Source organism: Aspergillus affinis, assembly GCF_023601865.1.
Source record: "Aspergillus affinis strain CMG 70 chromosome Unknown NODE_145_length_84260_cov_87_737417, whole genome shotgun sequence".
NCBI classification, from domain to species: domain Eukaryota; kingdom Fungi; phylum Ascomycota; class Eurotiomycetes; order Eurotiales; family Aspergillaceae; genus Aspergillus; species Aspergillus affinis.
The window spans coordinates 38,831-53,963 of record NW_026515926.1 but is presented as its reverse complement, the minus strand read 5'-3'; the positions used below and the strand labels follow the sequence as shown (position 1 = coordinate 53,963).

Below are 15,133 nucleotides of genomic sequence, written 5' to 3'. Positions count from 1 at the left end.
GAGAAAGGCTTCAAGATTGGTGTCAAGTTTCCAAAGCTCAACCTCATTCCTTGAAGTCCGCATAAACCGTTCTCAAAATGCCATCAGAAACCCCATCCATCTTCGTCTGCGGTCCCCAGACCACAATCCTCCCTCCACAGGAATACTTCGCTCATCTACGACAAAACATCCACCATGCCTCAACACTCCAAACAATCGATACTGCCATCGCAGAACTCCCCGAAATTTGGAAAACCCTGGTCAAAGAATATCCGCCCTTACGCGAAATCCCGGGCGCAGGGATCCTTCGAGACATGAAAGGATGGATAACCGGTGATACCGACACCGTGGGGAACTTGAAACCTTTATTGTCGAATATGCATCTTGGTCCCTTGACTGTCGTGCTGCAGGTTTTGGAATATTTGAATTATCTTGCCCGTGAAGGTGTCGATCATTCCCAGGTGGTGGGGGATGTTAAGCATGGTGGGTTTCAGGGTCTTTGTACGGGGTTTCTTACTGCGAGTGCGCTTTCTTGTTCGAGGGATACGGTGGCGATTGGGAAGCATGTGGCTGTTGCGTTAAGGTTGGCGTTGTGTATTGGGGCGATGGTGGATTTGGAGAATCAATGTGGTGTGCTGCCCGCTGGGATGATCTCTCTAACGGTGCGGTGGACGTCGGGGTCGGATCGGAGGAGGGTGATGGCGATTTTGGCGAGGTATAAAGAGGTAAGCAATTTCACTGACATGATACCTGTGTCTTGCGGATTTGTTGGCTAACAGCTCCGCTCCATTCGACGTCTAGGCATACCTGTCCGTGAACATGGACACCCACAGTATCTCTATCACAACCCCAGAGGTGGATCTACCGTCCATCTTCCACGATCTCAGTCGCATCGGTGTCCAGATTATTTCTATCGGGTTGAAAGGCAGATTCCATCATCCACAACATAGCGCTGCCGTTAGCATCTCGCACAAAGTCTTCGCCACCTCCCCAGACCTGTTCCATTTCCCGAAAGACAGCCATGCCCTGGTGCCCCTGCGGAGCAATGATAGTGGTGCGCTCGTGAGCCCCGGAGAGCCGCTGCATGAGACGGCCGTGCGATGCTCGCTCCTCGAGATGGCAGATTGGCATGCGACGATGTCTACTGCCGTCGCGACGGTTCGGTGCTTCGTGCCAAATGATCCGCCTCTTGTTTTGGGGCTGGGGTTGGTTGATTGCGTTCCGCTGTCGATTTTGGATGATCAGCGATCGGCGGTTGTTTATCGTAGAGCCCTTGAGACTTCTTCTCACGTTCAGGAACAGGTGCAGGCGCAGGAGGGTTCACACACCGATGTCTACGCTGAGTATCCTATTGCGCTTGTGGTTTGAGCTGTCTTTGTAATATACATAGCATAGTTTGGAATATCATGCTAATTAGCTCAATGATCAATAATCACCCGGATCAAAGACTGGAACCCGCGGAACACCGAATACAAGGCAGGTTGGAAACAAGACCGGATGGTGGAAGCTCCAGTCCATGGTTCCTATGCTTCGTTCGCCTCCTGGAACCTGCTCATGGCAGGTCAAGGAACTAGACGGGGATTATTCACCATGATTTAATGGCTTCCCCTGATAACGGCGCCCCACTTTGATAAAAGATGCTTTTTTCATCTCACATCTCATCGTGTCGACTCTTTCACACGCATCTACAACCATGAGATGTGATGGACAGACTACAACCGCTTGCTCAGAAGCGTGGCCTGCCACGCCCACCCCCTAGGACTCTGAAGAAAACCCCGAAAGTCGCAAGAGCATGTGACAAATGTCGGGGGTTGCGGAAACGGGTATTTCATTGCTTCTTTTTTTATTTCGTTTCAACTGAATAAGTTCAGAACTTCTCTAACTATTTGATTTTTCGTGGTTAGTGCGACGGCTTGAGGCCCTGTTTAAGTTGTCAAGGGCTTAATATCGAATGTAAATACTCTGGCGTTGACGGGCGAAAAAAAGAACACTGGAAAGCACGGCTCGAGGCGCTGGAGCAAAGAAACGCCTATCTGGAACAAATCATTGAGCAACGGGGTTTGCTCCGGCCTGGCGGAACGGCAATCGGGCAGGCTCAAGGCCAGTATTCGGATCAAACTCAAAGTCAGAGTGAGGGTCACACTCCAAGAAACAATAACAATTCAGCGGAATCTGGAAGTTTCTCATTCCGGACTTACCAGAGCACGCAACAGAGCACGCCCCCCGACGATCAAGGCTTACAGCGTCTCTTCTACGCTGCCACTGCTTCTCATCCACTAGTGGGCCCGTTGGGTCGACAGATCCAGTACGGACAGACTTACGAGAGCAGACGCGATAGACTTCCTGACGAGCAGATTACGCGACGCGCGGTTTCTGCATTCTTCCAGTGTGCGGCGACTTTGTTCTATGTGACGACGGAAAGCAAATCGAGCCAGCTACTTGATAAAGTGTATCATAGCAATGATGCAACGGCGCAGGACGTCTGCGAGGTTGCCGCGTGTGCTGCGATCGGGAGTCATTATAAGATCGATGAGATCTGCGATGAAGCGCGGGCGGCGTTCTTCTATCTCGCCTCTGCCAGTCTGAATGAGGCGTTCGAAGCAAGTCATATTCAAGGGGTGCGGATATCTATCTTGCTCTGTATGGGTTGTATTATGGACAAAAGCTCGAATGCGAGGATGTTGATAAGTAAGCCTTCGATCTTGGCTGAGGAATATCCCGACTAAGTCTTCGCAGTGTCTGCGTTGAATCTGGTGAAAGCGGATATGGACGCCACATTACAGAGCGCTACGTCGCATGTGACCGGTGATGACGAATACCGACGGACCCTCCAAACATTGATATTTCTTGAAGGGTATGCTAGCAGAAGAGGCAGGTTATCCAGGGGATACTGATAACGGTACTAGGTGGCTTTCGTTCTTGCTAGGGTATCGGAATTGTTTGAGACAGAATGAAACTGATCTAGTTAGCCGTCTAAGTATCAAAGATAATAACAAAATCTCCATGCTGACTTGAGCTTCAGGTCCACTACACAAGAACTTTGGATATGGACTCCAACAGCGAGGCCTTATTAACACGGCTCATACAGTCCTATATGAACAGGCTAGTTCTCGTGGCCTCAGGGATCTAAACCGAGATGGCCCAATGCCAGGATGGCAGTTTCTAGAGCCACTCAGAGAGGCTCGCAGTTCAACTCGACCAATAGCACCAGGCCCTTCCGCCGGATCTGCATCTCGCAGCACTCAGTAGCCCGAACCGAACGTTGACTATTTATCAAGAGAGGGTCTTATACCTGATGCACATGTTGTATATAGACTCCCGCTTGCAGCTCTATTCTCGGCTATTGAAAGCTTTCCAGGATTGCCAAGGATAGTTCAGACCGCAACAGAGTGCCTACCTGCTGGAAAGACTCTTTAGCCAAATACCCCGACACATATGTAACACCTACACAGACTTCGCCATGCAGCTGGCTCGCATAGCCTCTCTGTTGTATGGCCAAGAAGTGATAATGACGCGTTGGCTGGTTGTGTGCGTGACTACCTTGAATATACCCTGCTCAGAGGATGGTAAGTAATATCTAACATAGATGCTAGATGTGCCGTCTTCGAAGCTTGTATCGTGCTCCTGCTCGGAATTTGTCAAAGATACCTCGCAGACAGCAGCAATACCTTCCCTGATCTTCCCGCCCATGTGCATACATGTCTCACTGTTCTGCGGTTCTGCAGCCGCGGTGATATTGCCGCACATCGGCTGATGGACATGTTGGAGCCAATTCTGCAGCTGTGGAACTGTCTGGGCCCAACGTCGCAGGTACAACAAGAGGGTCAAATGTGGATCGATTATATTTTGGATGACGGATCGGCGGACCTCTTCACTGTCGTGCGCATGACATATCAACTTCTTGATTTGATGCCACAGACACAGAGCAATGTTTGGGTGTAGTCGGGGGTGTAAGTTGTTAGTACCCCAATGTAATGCCGGACTTTCTGGAGATGATCATCGAACAACCCGGGATATCGGTCGAGGTAGCATAGCCATGGTTCAACCTCCCGGGACTTCCTTTATAAACCTGAAATGTACTGGGACGCGCTAAGCGTTGTTGGGATGTTCTCGGTTTATAGCGCGCCCACCTAATCTTCCGATGGCGCTCGACGAGTCAAAGTCCTTGCGAGGTCTCAGTTATCGTCGATTATAGTTTTAGGGGACGCTATCCAGGACGGTTTTTTTATCGGGAAGAGGAGGGTCATCGTATCGAATGGCCAATAACGAAGATGCATTGACTGGAATTCGGCTCACGGGGTACGAAGGCTGGCTCATTTATATTGCCTAGGGAAGAAAAGATGAATGTTAGCACCGTATTCCTGGCAACCACAAGGAAGTGTTAATTAAAAGAAAATCGATGCCAACCTTGACGATACACATTGATCGCTGTCGTATTATCTGCGAGAACATTCCCTTCATCTTCCACATCCCTCCTATCCTGAGGTGCCGGCCAGTCGATCTGATAGTCGACGCAGTGCATTAAGGCGCGTTGCAGGTATGCTCTTGCAGGTCTCCTTGATTGAAACAACTCATTCGTAAAGCGCAAAGCACTACCGAGTCAGCGATCGTCCATTCAAGCATGTAATAAGACCTCGGAGCACGATCCCCCATTCCTTCAGTATCACCATAATCCTTGGTTGGCTCCACGTTATCAACCTTCTCTCCAATCTCGTCAGGAACAGCCTTCAGAGTTCAGGGATCGAATGACCTTCTCACGGCGAAGGGGAACCCCATCTCGCGGGTGTCCGGCTGGCGCGACTCAGGTTCCACAAACCGACTAGAGCTCGGCTCGCATTCAACCTTCGGAACAACAACCACAGTATCAATTGGAAGAAGTTGGATGTGCGCTCGATCTCCTCTAATCTTCGTGCTCTATGCTGGTTTGAGAATCCGTCCGTGGTTTAATGGTTGTTGTGCCAACTTCGTAAGACTTTGTCGGTTCGTTTGGACGCCTTTTGTCGACGGCGCGTATCTTGCTGCAGGAGATATGGTCGGTTATTAGCTGGAGTTGGAGATTCTCACAGATCTCACGCTCCCTTTCTCACCTGGGAGTAAGTAGATCATTCATGACATTGGATCTTTGAGCAAGGTGGATTGCACTGGGGGAACGGGGCAGCTTCGACGATGAAGGAAGTAAACGTAAACAACGGTGGTTGTATTGACTTCAGTGACGAATAGAGTTACACAAGACTCCGAGACCCCACCTACCGCGCCAGACCCGTCGAAACCTGGTCCTTTGACCTCCTGTGTAGGATTCGCTGGTGTCGTGCATAGCGAGGCGGGTTGAGACGAGATCACGTCCATGGGGTTAGGCCAGCGCCGGCTGCAGTCACGAGACTCATGCCTATACTCACCGGGACACCTTAACCTCTTCCCTTCTCCCCGGATATTACTTCCGTGTGCTGTCAAAGGTCGAGGGTTTACCGGTTGTCTTTTCATATGATCTTCGTTTGCTCGATTGTATTGGGGCATTCTGAGAGATGTCACCAGGGCTCTAGGCACGCTATGACTGTTAGGAACGTAGCCATCTACCAATCTACATCCACTTCTAGCATGATGTTTCGTCAAACAGTTCACTCGAAATCTACTCTAGAATGGAAACGCCTCTGCCGAAAGTGGAAGTCCTGAGGCTATTCGCAGATTTCACACAAAGCATACCAACAGTAATCCTGCAATACCGCTGGATATTATCTACTCGGGTGGTTTGCTGTCTGCTATGTATTTCTTCTGGATTGGGCATTCTCATTTTAGATGCCTAAGGTGCCACTTGCCTATCCTTCCCCCTCCCCTGCCATCCTCCTCCATGGTCGTTTCTGATCATCACGGCGGTCATATGGTATCTAATTCAGCGAAATGGGCCACAGGAGATGTTCACGATCATGTTATCTTCAAAATAATATTTCTTTTCAGATATGTAAACCAGGCCATGAACTAGGTAGAATGCCTATGAACCAGGCTATGGTGGTTTATGTACATCCCGTCTCACCCGGTCAACCTAGCTAGCTGTTTGTTCATTATAAGCCACCAAAAGGAAGAAGAGAAGAGAAAAGACCGGGGAATGCTTTCAGGCAAGGGTTGGTCGGGTTGGTCGGGTTGGTCGATAGATCGGGATTTGAAGTGGAAAAGAAGAGATGTCGTCGGATTAGTGACTGGTAAAATACAAAGACCAAGATTCAATCGCGCACGTTCAATTCGTGTACATTCGTGGATGGTTCAGAAAACAAACGAAAACGCAAAGAGATGAGCAAGAAAAAAAGGCAAATCGACGTAGAATCCCAAGGTACCTTAAGCTTGCATGTAACAACCGGAAAGAAACTCCGACCCCAACTCCATGAAAACCACAGAGTAAATAAGTAGAGACGCGCAGAATCAATATCAGCTCAACCGAAATTAATCAAATCATCAAAAGTATCCTCCGCTCTCTGTCCAGGTCCACTGCCTGCGTAGCTAGAAGGAAGACCCCACCGTTCGGACTGTCGACGCTCTCTTTCCAACACCTCCTGCAGCAACGGACTATCCGCTGTGATACCAGCAGGAGCTCCAGGAGGAGGGGTAGTGGTAGAACTATTCCCACTCGCCTCCCGCTGCGACGGACTACTCTCCGTCGTCAACAGACTATTAATATCAATAAACGTCGGACTCTTCCTCGTGACCTGGTTCACCATCTGCGCTAGATGTCCCTTAATCGAGGAATCGTTGCACTGAGAATGGCGCAGTAATTCATCTTTTAGCTGTAACATCTGGCTTCGCAGATAGTCTGCTTCGGTCTGGAGCTGCTTCTTTCGTCGCGCGACCGCCTCGTATTGGCTTTCGAGCTCTTTGTTGTGTTTGCGCTTCTTTTGGCGACATTTGCTGGCTGCGAGGCGGTTGCGGGCGAGGAATTGTTCGCGTTTGCTGTTTAGAGGGTGCGTGGTGGAGGAGATGTCTGAGGAGGCGGAGGAGGTGGTGGAGGCTTTTCGGGGACGTTGGGTCCTCTGGGATTGTTGCTTTAGATGGTAGTCGGGTTGAAGGACTGGGTCGATGCAGAGTTGCCGATCGTCCGGGTCGGGTTTGACGGCCCATGAAGGCAGAGGAGGAGGTGTTGGGAGGCCGTTTGATGGTGGCCAGGATTCGTTTGCGAGCGAAGGTAGCGAGAAGAATCCCGGGGTCAGCGCAATGGTAGGCAACGAGGCGAGAGAGCTGGATGGTGCGGTGTCGGGAAAGGGGAAGCTCTCGGTGCTGGGAGGGTGGATTATTTCGGCGGACATGGTTGATCGTAGAGACAGGAAGGGACCAGAAGGGGCATTTCGCGGAGAGAAAACCGAAAAGATGTCGAGTCGATGGTGACTGAGTCGTGGCTGGGTTTTATGGTGATCGATTAGCAGGTGCTTGGAATACGCCGAAGATCAGAAAGCACGATCACATACCAAGCCGGGTTATAGGATGGATGCGCAGTAGAGTAGACCGAGCGCCCAGACACTGTTGGGAGGCATCCTCGTTATATGGGGAGCGCGACGAACGAGACGGAGGTCATGTACCTCGAGCGACAGGGGCCGTGAAGGGGGGCAAAAAGCGGGCGGCAGTCTTTAAGAAGGAGCGAATGGGCAGGATGGACATGGAGGGACATGGATGCGACTAGACCGTTGTATCTGGCGGGATGCGAACCCGACATGAGCAGAGGAAGAAGATGACCCAGATGGACCAGGCAATTCCAGGGTTCGCCACGGGCAGATCATCTTCCTCTGATGGCCATGATTGGCTGGGTCGACATCCAGAACCCTAGGAAAAAAGACTAAGTCGAGCATCAACACGTCAGTCCTCTTCAGGCTGTCGGGCCCGTCCAATGGGTTCCCTTCCGGGGGGATTGTGAAACAGGTAACTGGTCGAGTGGAGTCGTTGCTATTGTGACTTTAGTTCTACCGCAAAAGGTGCATGCATAGGATTATCACCCGTCAGGTTGGGCCTTTCGAACCGCTTCGATTCCATTTCGCTCCATTTCGATAGCTTCGAACAACATGTTCAGTACGAATGACGGTAGACACGGGGTGAAACTTCCTGGATTCTTTGTTTGCAGACCGTCGCAAATGAAAGGACGTGGGCTGTACCACCAGTCTGTCGCCCGCTCCCGGCCAGAATACGAAGACCGCCAGGGATGGTGACATCATGCACAAACAAACATTGGTCGTACCGTGCCACAACCAAAGCCACCACTTGTCGACCCGGTCTATATTCAACATCGTTAAGGAGGAGCTCGTGCGACCTGTACATTGCAGCTGCATCTTAGACTGCTGGTGATCATCCAGCTCTTAGCTACTGCGCACAGCCAACCGCCACCGCCCGGTCCACCTCCATTTCATTCGCAGACTCAGATCGAAGAAAGTCATTTCCTGGATCTAGATCAACAATCATGGAGCTGCACCCACTCAGTAGTCACGCGGTAGTAGAGATGTATTCCTCAGATGTTATTGGGCTCTGCTCATGAAACATGTGCTCAGTCATTTTTAATTGATGAATTTTTGACTCTCTTGCAAAGAGGACGTGTTATATCCGATACACCTAATTTTAGGAAGCAGAAAACAAATTGATCATGACGAAACGATTAATTCTCGGGTTATTCCAGAAGCCGAGTTTTATCCGTGAGTCTTCCATTCTACACAGTACCTTACCTACCTAGGTAGGCAAGGAGATCTGCATAGAAACGTCCCCAGCGTAGACAGTAAAAATCAAAGCAAATCCCTCACGTGTGAAGCGGCTGTGGAAATAAGACCGTCTACACCGTGTCGAGGGAGAGAAAAAAAAACTGTAGAACCCGAAAGAAAGAAATCCAGCGAATCTCTAAAGCAAACCGATGAAATCCACGGAACCCGCTAAGCCAATTCTAGTCGATCCGATGGCCTCAGGCCTCCACTTGACGGCACGCGACCCGCCAATCAGAAGACAGCTCATGGTCTGCCCAGAACCTAAGGCATTCAATTCCGTGGTCAAGGCACGGGCGGCGCCAACTTTTTCAGGCTGTCACTTCTTTGTTTGCTTAGTTCGTAGGCATCGGTTGGAGAATTGCTGCTACACAGTACACATGTTGATAGTTCGGCTATTGGACTGGTATTGATCATCTCAAGTATATTGTCCTGTCCTAATTTGTATGTCTAAATCATTATCAGTTTTGTTCTTGAGGTGTTTTCTTCACTTAATAATGGATCTGGTGATTGTTTCATCCGAGGGGAGTGGATTGGTGGATGCGTTGACCACGAGGTGAACGGTTCAACGCCCCGGTCCGTTTCTATAAGGCTGTACACCTACGTAGAACATCGGGAATGTTGGGTTTATTGGCGTAGTCTTTCGCAATACCCAACTTTAATGATTATCATTTATATGGTCATAAAGTATCCTCTATGTGTTTTTGTGGGCAAAGGAATCAGAAATTGAAGTTATATATATCCATGGAGAGGGTAGGAGACAGTGTCTTCCAAGGATCTGCTCAAGCTTCAGGTCGGTCTGCACAAGGCCAAGAGCTCGGTTTCCCCCCCTAGATAGCGAGATAGACCGGATGGCCATTGGCCCAACGGGGTAACAATATTATTATTATTATTATATATCCATGGATAGAGCGCGGGTGCGGTCGCTTGGTACGCTTTCTCTATTCAAGTTATTTTTTTATTTCTTTTTTCTCTGATTCCTCTTTTTTTTTTTCTACAATGATAGAGAAATTCTGTACTTTCGAGTTCCGACCACCTACCTACCTGATACCCTCGGTCCTCGCTCGGGGTTCCTCCATCTGAAATCTCAATCGCAATCCACAACCACGGAACCCAGATTAAGTTACCCGAGCTCAGAACCGGAACCATGGCCCCGCGAGTCCCAATCTTATGCGATCGTCTCTTTGAGATCCACATCCACCAACCGGAACGGCTTCCAGCCCGGAGATTATATCCCTGTTCTCACCCACTGCCTCGCAACGGCTACATCCCTGAATTTCTGCCGAGGAGGTTGTCCGAAGACCGGGGATCACCGAATTCGTAAGTTGGAAATGCACGGAATATAGGTTGCGGTATTTCCGGTGGAGTCAAAATGAGAGAGTAAGGGCTGGAGATGGCGGATGCGTAATACCTGTAGATGCCGCGCGCTCTCCGTACCTCCCTCTCTCTCTCTCCAACGAAGTGGTACTCCAATTGCTCCAACATCGACTCGTTTATGGTATTATGCCATCAGGTGTTCTTTGCATCGACTTGTCGACCCGGGAGATCGGTTGCGGCTGGCTCGAGAAGTCGTGCTCACTGTTCTAGGGCGCATTGCATCTCCGGCAAGACATGCAGAGCATGAGATCGGTCGCGAGTCGGATGAATCGGTTCGACGGTCTGATTGCTGCGACAGCGTTAACTACCTACGGTCGGCGATCGGAAATCCCCCAAACGATGTGAAGTGGATGGAGATTATCAACTACACGGGGTTCGTGAGGGCAGCGGCGCGAGCGGAACTTCCGCGGTACGATTTTGATGGACGAGAATATGAGCGACTTGATAGTGAACAAGGCGATGATATTGGTGATGGATATTTCATCTCACGCGCCGTAATGCGGTTGACGCGCTCTGGGGCGATAGAACGAGGTTGATGCGATCGGGACGGTGGTGTTTAGTGTCAGTTGTTCGTGCTGGGCTTATCGAGACGTCGATCGCGATGATCCTAACTGATCAAAATCCGGAGACAGATCAGGGAGGTCGGGAGAAGATACCGGGTAAATAGCTCGTCCTTAGAATTTGGTGGTGTCACGGCATTGTGAACGATGGTAGTAGCTATGTCGGGGCCAGGAGTCGTAAATAGAGATACAGGGCATGCTGACTGCCGACCATTCAAGCCATGGATTGCATATCGAGACCATGTTTTAGAAAACGCAGAAAAACGCGATGATGGGGGTTGTTGCGGTATCATGAAAGAAGGGTTCAGAAGATGACGGTGGACAGAGATTCAAGGTAGAGGGTGCCAGACGCATGCAAAGGGAGAGAGAGATGAGGTGGTCTCAGGACACAAGGCCCAAATCTCCGGCAATAGAGGCACGGGACTCTCTCGGAACTCGTTCATCAACTTCACCTCCCACGATGCAGAATGGTAGCATCATAAATACCACCTCGCCGTATCTATTAGTAAGAAATAATCACCTGGAAGTGTCGGCATCACCATGGGAAAATTGAGATTCCCTTTACCCACCGGAAAAAATAAGGATTGTGTGAATTCGCTCCGGTAGTGCATGCCCCCCTCTTACCAGAAGCGGATAGCAACCCTGTCTATCGCCAGACGAGATACCGTTGTGGTATAGGGACAGGCATATAAGTTGGAACAACTGGGATGGAGCATACAGATGACTCCAAGATGTCGGAACCAGGGGTCGCAGGAGGATCATATGGAGACCTGCCCACAATGCTGGGCGGATGAAGATGTCGTCGAAGGATAGAGAAGCGACCCGTCCGGGTTTAGCCCGGGGGCTTGGCGGATGAGCCTGAGGCCCGCTTTCAAATGCGTGGCGGCTTGAGATGCCGGCCCAATCAGGAGCTGCGTGGCATTACCAGATCGTCATTCAGACCTGCCTAGACAGGCCTAGTGGGTCGTTCTGGCTGCCATTGACATCGTGGCGGCAGCGCGCAGTGCGTGGCACTTTCTAGCACTTTCGATCAAAGGGTGGCCGGCCTAAGGTAATTACCACGGCCTGAACGGCCATCGATGAGTTTATCGTCGTGGCTTAACGATGTTCCGAGATCCCAAGTCACTTCCGGAAGCCTCAATCGTCAAGTCTCTGAAGCTTCTCGACGAGATACCTTATACGTTCGACGCTGGCAAAGCTATCAGAGGACGGCACATCGCATAGATCCGCAAAGATCTTTCTCGAATCATCGGTCTCTCTCGCGCACGTTCGTTGCTGCACACAGCCTCTATACAGCATCATCCTTCTTTATTTCAACCCCCAGACCACCGCCTCAGCCTGGAGCATTGACCTGGTAGTCAGTGAATGGCATTGGCCTATCACTTGGGCCCGTTTGTATTCTCCCTTCACTTGAGATTCCTACTGGGAAAGGTGCGACTTTGCTTGCGCAGCCGAAGGGCTCCGTCTTCAAACTCCCTCTCCTCCTTTCCCCCCTCCACTGGGTCTCCTTTAATTCGTTATCATTAGCATAAGCTCAATTCACTTCTCGGCCCAAGGGCTTTTGTTCGGGTTGCCCTGTGGCCGCCTTCATCACCTGACTCGGGCTTTCCCTGAGACAGTTACCTTAACCAAGTCCATACCTTAAATCTTCCTTCATCTGGAGGTAAACCCCAGACTGGTCCGGCAAAGAACCAGCAAGAAAGATATAAAAAAAGAAAGAAAAATAAAAATCAGCCAGCCGCATCAAACAAGCTATAATCAAGCTTTGTCGATGCAATTATCCCTCCCCAGCCTGGGAGATCGGCCCAACATGTTCGGAAAAAGGTAAATTGACCGCGCACAATTCCTCCTGGGAATGTATATCCCTGTTTTTCATGGCACAAGACGCACTGACTTTTCTCCTTCTCATCCATCAAGGAGAACATCCCGGAAACCAGACGAATCGTTTATTCGTGACTTCCAGAGACAGTTTGGGAGTATAGCCACCCGATCTTACTCACCGCAGACTCCCTTGAGGGACCCTGCCGACCAGGCGGTGCCTCAGGACGCTGATGCCGCCGACCACGTGCCCAAGACGGAGAGTATGTCGGTGGACCACAGCCCCGTCAACTTTCTGTCGCCCATCACCCGCCAGAACTGCTCCTGCAACGTCCTGGGCAATCGGATGTGTACTGTCTTGCACAGTCCGGCTGGTGATTTGCACACCCCGGCTCACGAGTGCAATGCCCCGACCACTCCCTGGACCTGGAACCGGACATCCAACTTGGATCCCAATCATCAGTTGGACGGGGTGTCAATTAGTGATCCCACTCAGTATGATTCTAATCCCAACCCTCTGCACAGCATAAACCCCTTTTTATCAGAACTCACCAATTCCCCTCAACCTATTCCTCGCCGTCACTCCGAGTATGACTCCCTAGGTCTATTGTCTCAAGGCAACCTCTTCCAACAAGGTACGTTAGACCCGTTGCTGGGGGCTCCGTCCCATTTGGATACCTTGATGGGAGTAGCCTCTGACTCGACAGACAATGCACCGAACCATGGACCATTACATGGGCCCCTTCCCCATGACACCGATGGCCTCTTTAACAACCACCAGCCTAGATCTCAGGAGTCACCGACTCTGCGATACCGAGTGACTCTGCATGCGCCCACGGCCACTTTCAACCAGACGCGGGAGATTCCCGTCACCTACCTGAATCGGTGTCAGCCGTATCTGATATCCGTCACGGACACGAGACCACCATCATTCCGCGTCCAGACCGCTCGATACCGCACGTACGTTCGCATTTCATTCGACAACGCGGCCCAGCGAGAGGACCCGGTCGGTTCGTGGCGACTCTGGCGAGACGGTCGGGGCCTCAACGAAGCGCGTAAACGAGACGGGAAGCTGTCCGCGGTGGAATTCGTCAATGTCCGTAACGACGGGTTCCGGGAAGAGGGCGCTGCCCACGTCGAGCTGCAGAGCACCTCGTTTGACGGCTTTTGCGTGCAGTGGACGGTCGAACCGCACGCTGTTCGCGTCGGCTGCGAGATGCACGTCGCCTTCAATTGTCTGTCCACGGACTTCAGTCTTTCCAAGGGCGTCAAGGGTGCACCTTTGCGGCTGTGTGCCAAAACCGAGCTGGTCTCGCAGGGCTTGATTCAGCAGCCTGGTGCCCCGGGCAGTACGGAGATCTGCTACTGCAAGGTGAAGGTGTTCCGTGACCATGGCGCTGAGCGAAAGCTGTCGAACGACACGATTCACCTGCGACGGGCGATCCGGAAGATGGAGGAGAAGATCTCCGAGGCCGAGTTCTACAATACCAAAGCGCCGGGAAAGAAGAAACGCGTGCGCGTCCCACTGCCCTCGCGAGCGTCAGAGCAGTTGTTGGAATCGGTGGACGCCGAGCCCAGCAGCAGCCGAGTGCCTCGTCGAGCGCACAGCTTCTCGAACGGAGAAGACCTCTACCAGGAGTTGTTTGACCTACGCAAAGTCCTTTCGTCCTCGCAGCCGACAAGCGTGCTCTCGCTGCGTGGCAATGACCAGGATGATCCGGACCAGTTTCCGGTCGAGTTGTCGAGCGGCACGTCGAGTCCAAAGCCGCCTGCACGGTCCGCCACACAGAGCGAACTGCCGTCGGAGATGAATACCGACAATGAATGGATGGAGATGCTGCAGGACCAGGGCGACGAGGAAGCGTATAGTGCGTACCAGTCGCCTGCCCTGGCGGCACGTTCGAACATGCAGACACCAGCCACCGACCCCGGAGGCGGAGGGCAGGCGACGCTCGAGAACGTGCCGATTCGTAGTCGGGACGGTGTTCACGGGAAAGCAAGTAAGTCATCCCCCAATGCCCCTGTCTAGCGTAATAGACAGAGTCTCACTGGTCATCTTTCTTCTGTAGTTGCATGCTTCTATGTCCTGTGCCGAGTCGACGGCCAGATCGACGAGTACTATCGCGCGTTATATCTGATGGAACGAACGGTGTCGAATTTGAAACGTCAGCTCTCCAAAGTCCACGATACCGCCCCCGAGCGCATCGCGCGTCTTCTTCGCGTGAACCAGGCCGGCCTGCGCATCATGATCGACGATACCGTTGTTGGCGAGATACCCGAGGGACAGGATATGATTGCGGAATTCCGACCGGGCGACGGCAGCAGGATCTCAGCAGATGATTTCGAAGTCTCCCTGTTCTTCTGATGCATGGGCGGAATTGGGATACACAGAATGGACTGGTTTGAATCGGTTATGTTGAACGAGTGACGGAGCATGAGCGTGAAAGCGGCTGATCGTTAGCTAGCCTAGCCATTTTCTTTTTTTTTCTTATCATTTTCCTCTCCGCCCGTCTCCCTTTCTTCTTCTTTTTACTTCGGCGAACATCGGCGACTATCATAATAGAGCATTCTTGTTTCTCTCTCTCTGCACCTTCGCCGTCATGACGGCCTTCCTACCCCTGCGGATGATCTGATTGATCCATCGAATGGACGATGGACCCTCAGTCATCAAAACCACGTGGT

At 51.4% G+C, this 15,133-nt stretch overlaps 4 protein-coding genes across 4 annotated transcripts; 3 read left to right on the top strand and 1 right to left on the bottom strand.

Moving 5' to 3' along the window:
* Nucleotides 1-77: 77 nt before the first annotated feature.
* Nucleotides 78-3,921, top strand: KD926_002154 (uncharacterized protein; the record flags this gene model as incomplete). Its single annotated transcript, XM_053093960.1, has 5 exons — nt 78-704; nt 781-1,322; nt 2,003-2,619; nt 2,716-2,833; nt 3,573-3,921. The coding sequence occupies 5 exons, from the start codon at nt 78-80 to the stop codon at nt 3,919-3,921; spliced, it is 2,253 nt and encodes a 750-aa protein (XP_052951226.1).
* A 2,480-nt stretch (nt 3,922-6,401) lies between these two features.
* On the bottom strand, nt 6,402-7,268 carry KD926_002153 (bZIP transcription factor; the record flags this gene model as incomplete). The annotated part of the gene is made up of 1 exon (XM_053093959.1): nt 6,402-7,268. The coding sequence occupies one exon, from the start codon at nt 7,266-7,268 to the stop codon at nt 6,402-6,404; it is 867 nt and encodes a 288-aa protein (XP_052951225.1).
* A 2,575-nt stretch (nt 7,269-9,843) lies between these two features.
* Nucleotides 9,844-10,609, top strand: KD926_002152 (uncharacterized protein; the record flags this gene model as incomplete). Its single annotated transcript, XM_053093958.1, has 2 exons — nt 9,844-10,016; nt 10,210-10,609. The coding sequence occupies 2 exons, from the start codon at nt 9,844-9,846 to the stop codon at nt 10,607-10,609; spliced, it is 573 nt and encodes a 190-aa protein (XP_052951224.1).
* A 1,795-nt stretch (nt 10,610-12,404) lies between these two features.
* KD926_002151 (uncharacterized protein) lies at nt 12,405-14,816 on the top strand (the record flags this gene model as incomplete). The annotated part of the gene is made up of 3 exons (XM_053093957.1): nt 12,405-12,457; nt 12,551-14,451; nt 14,521-14,816. 3 exons carry the CDS (start codon nt 12,405-12,407, stop codon nt 14,814-14,816), a joined length of 2,250 nt encoding a protein of 749 aa, XP_052951223.1.
* Nucleotides 14,817-15,133: the final 317 nt, after the last annotated feature.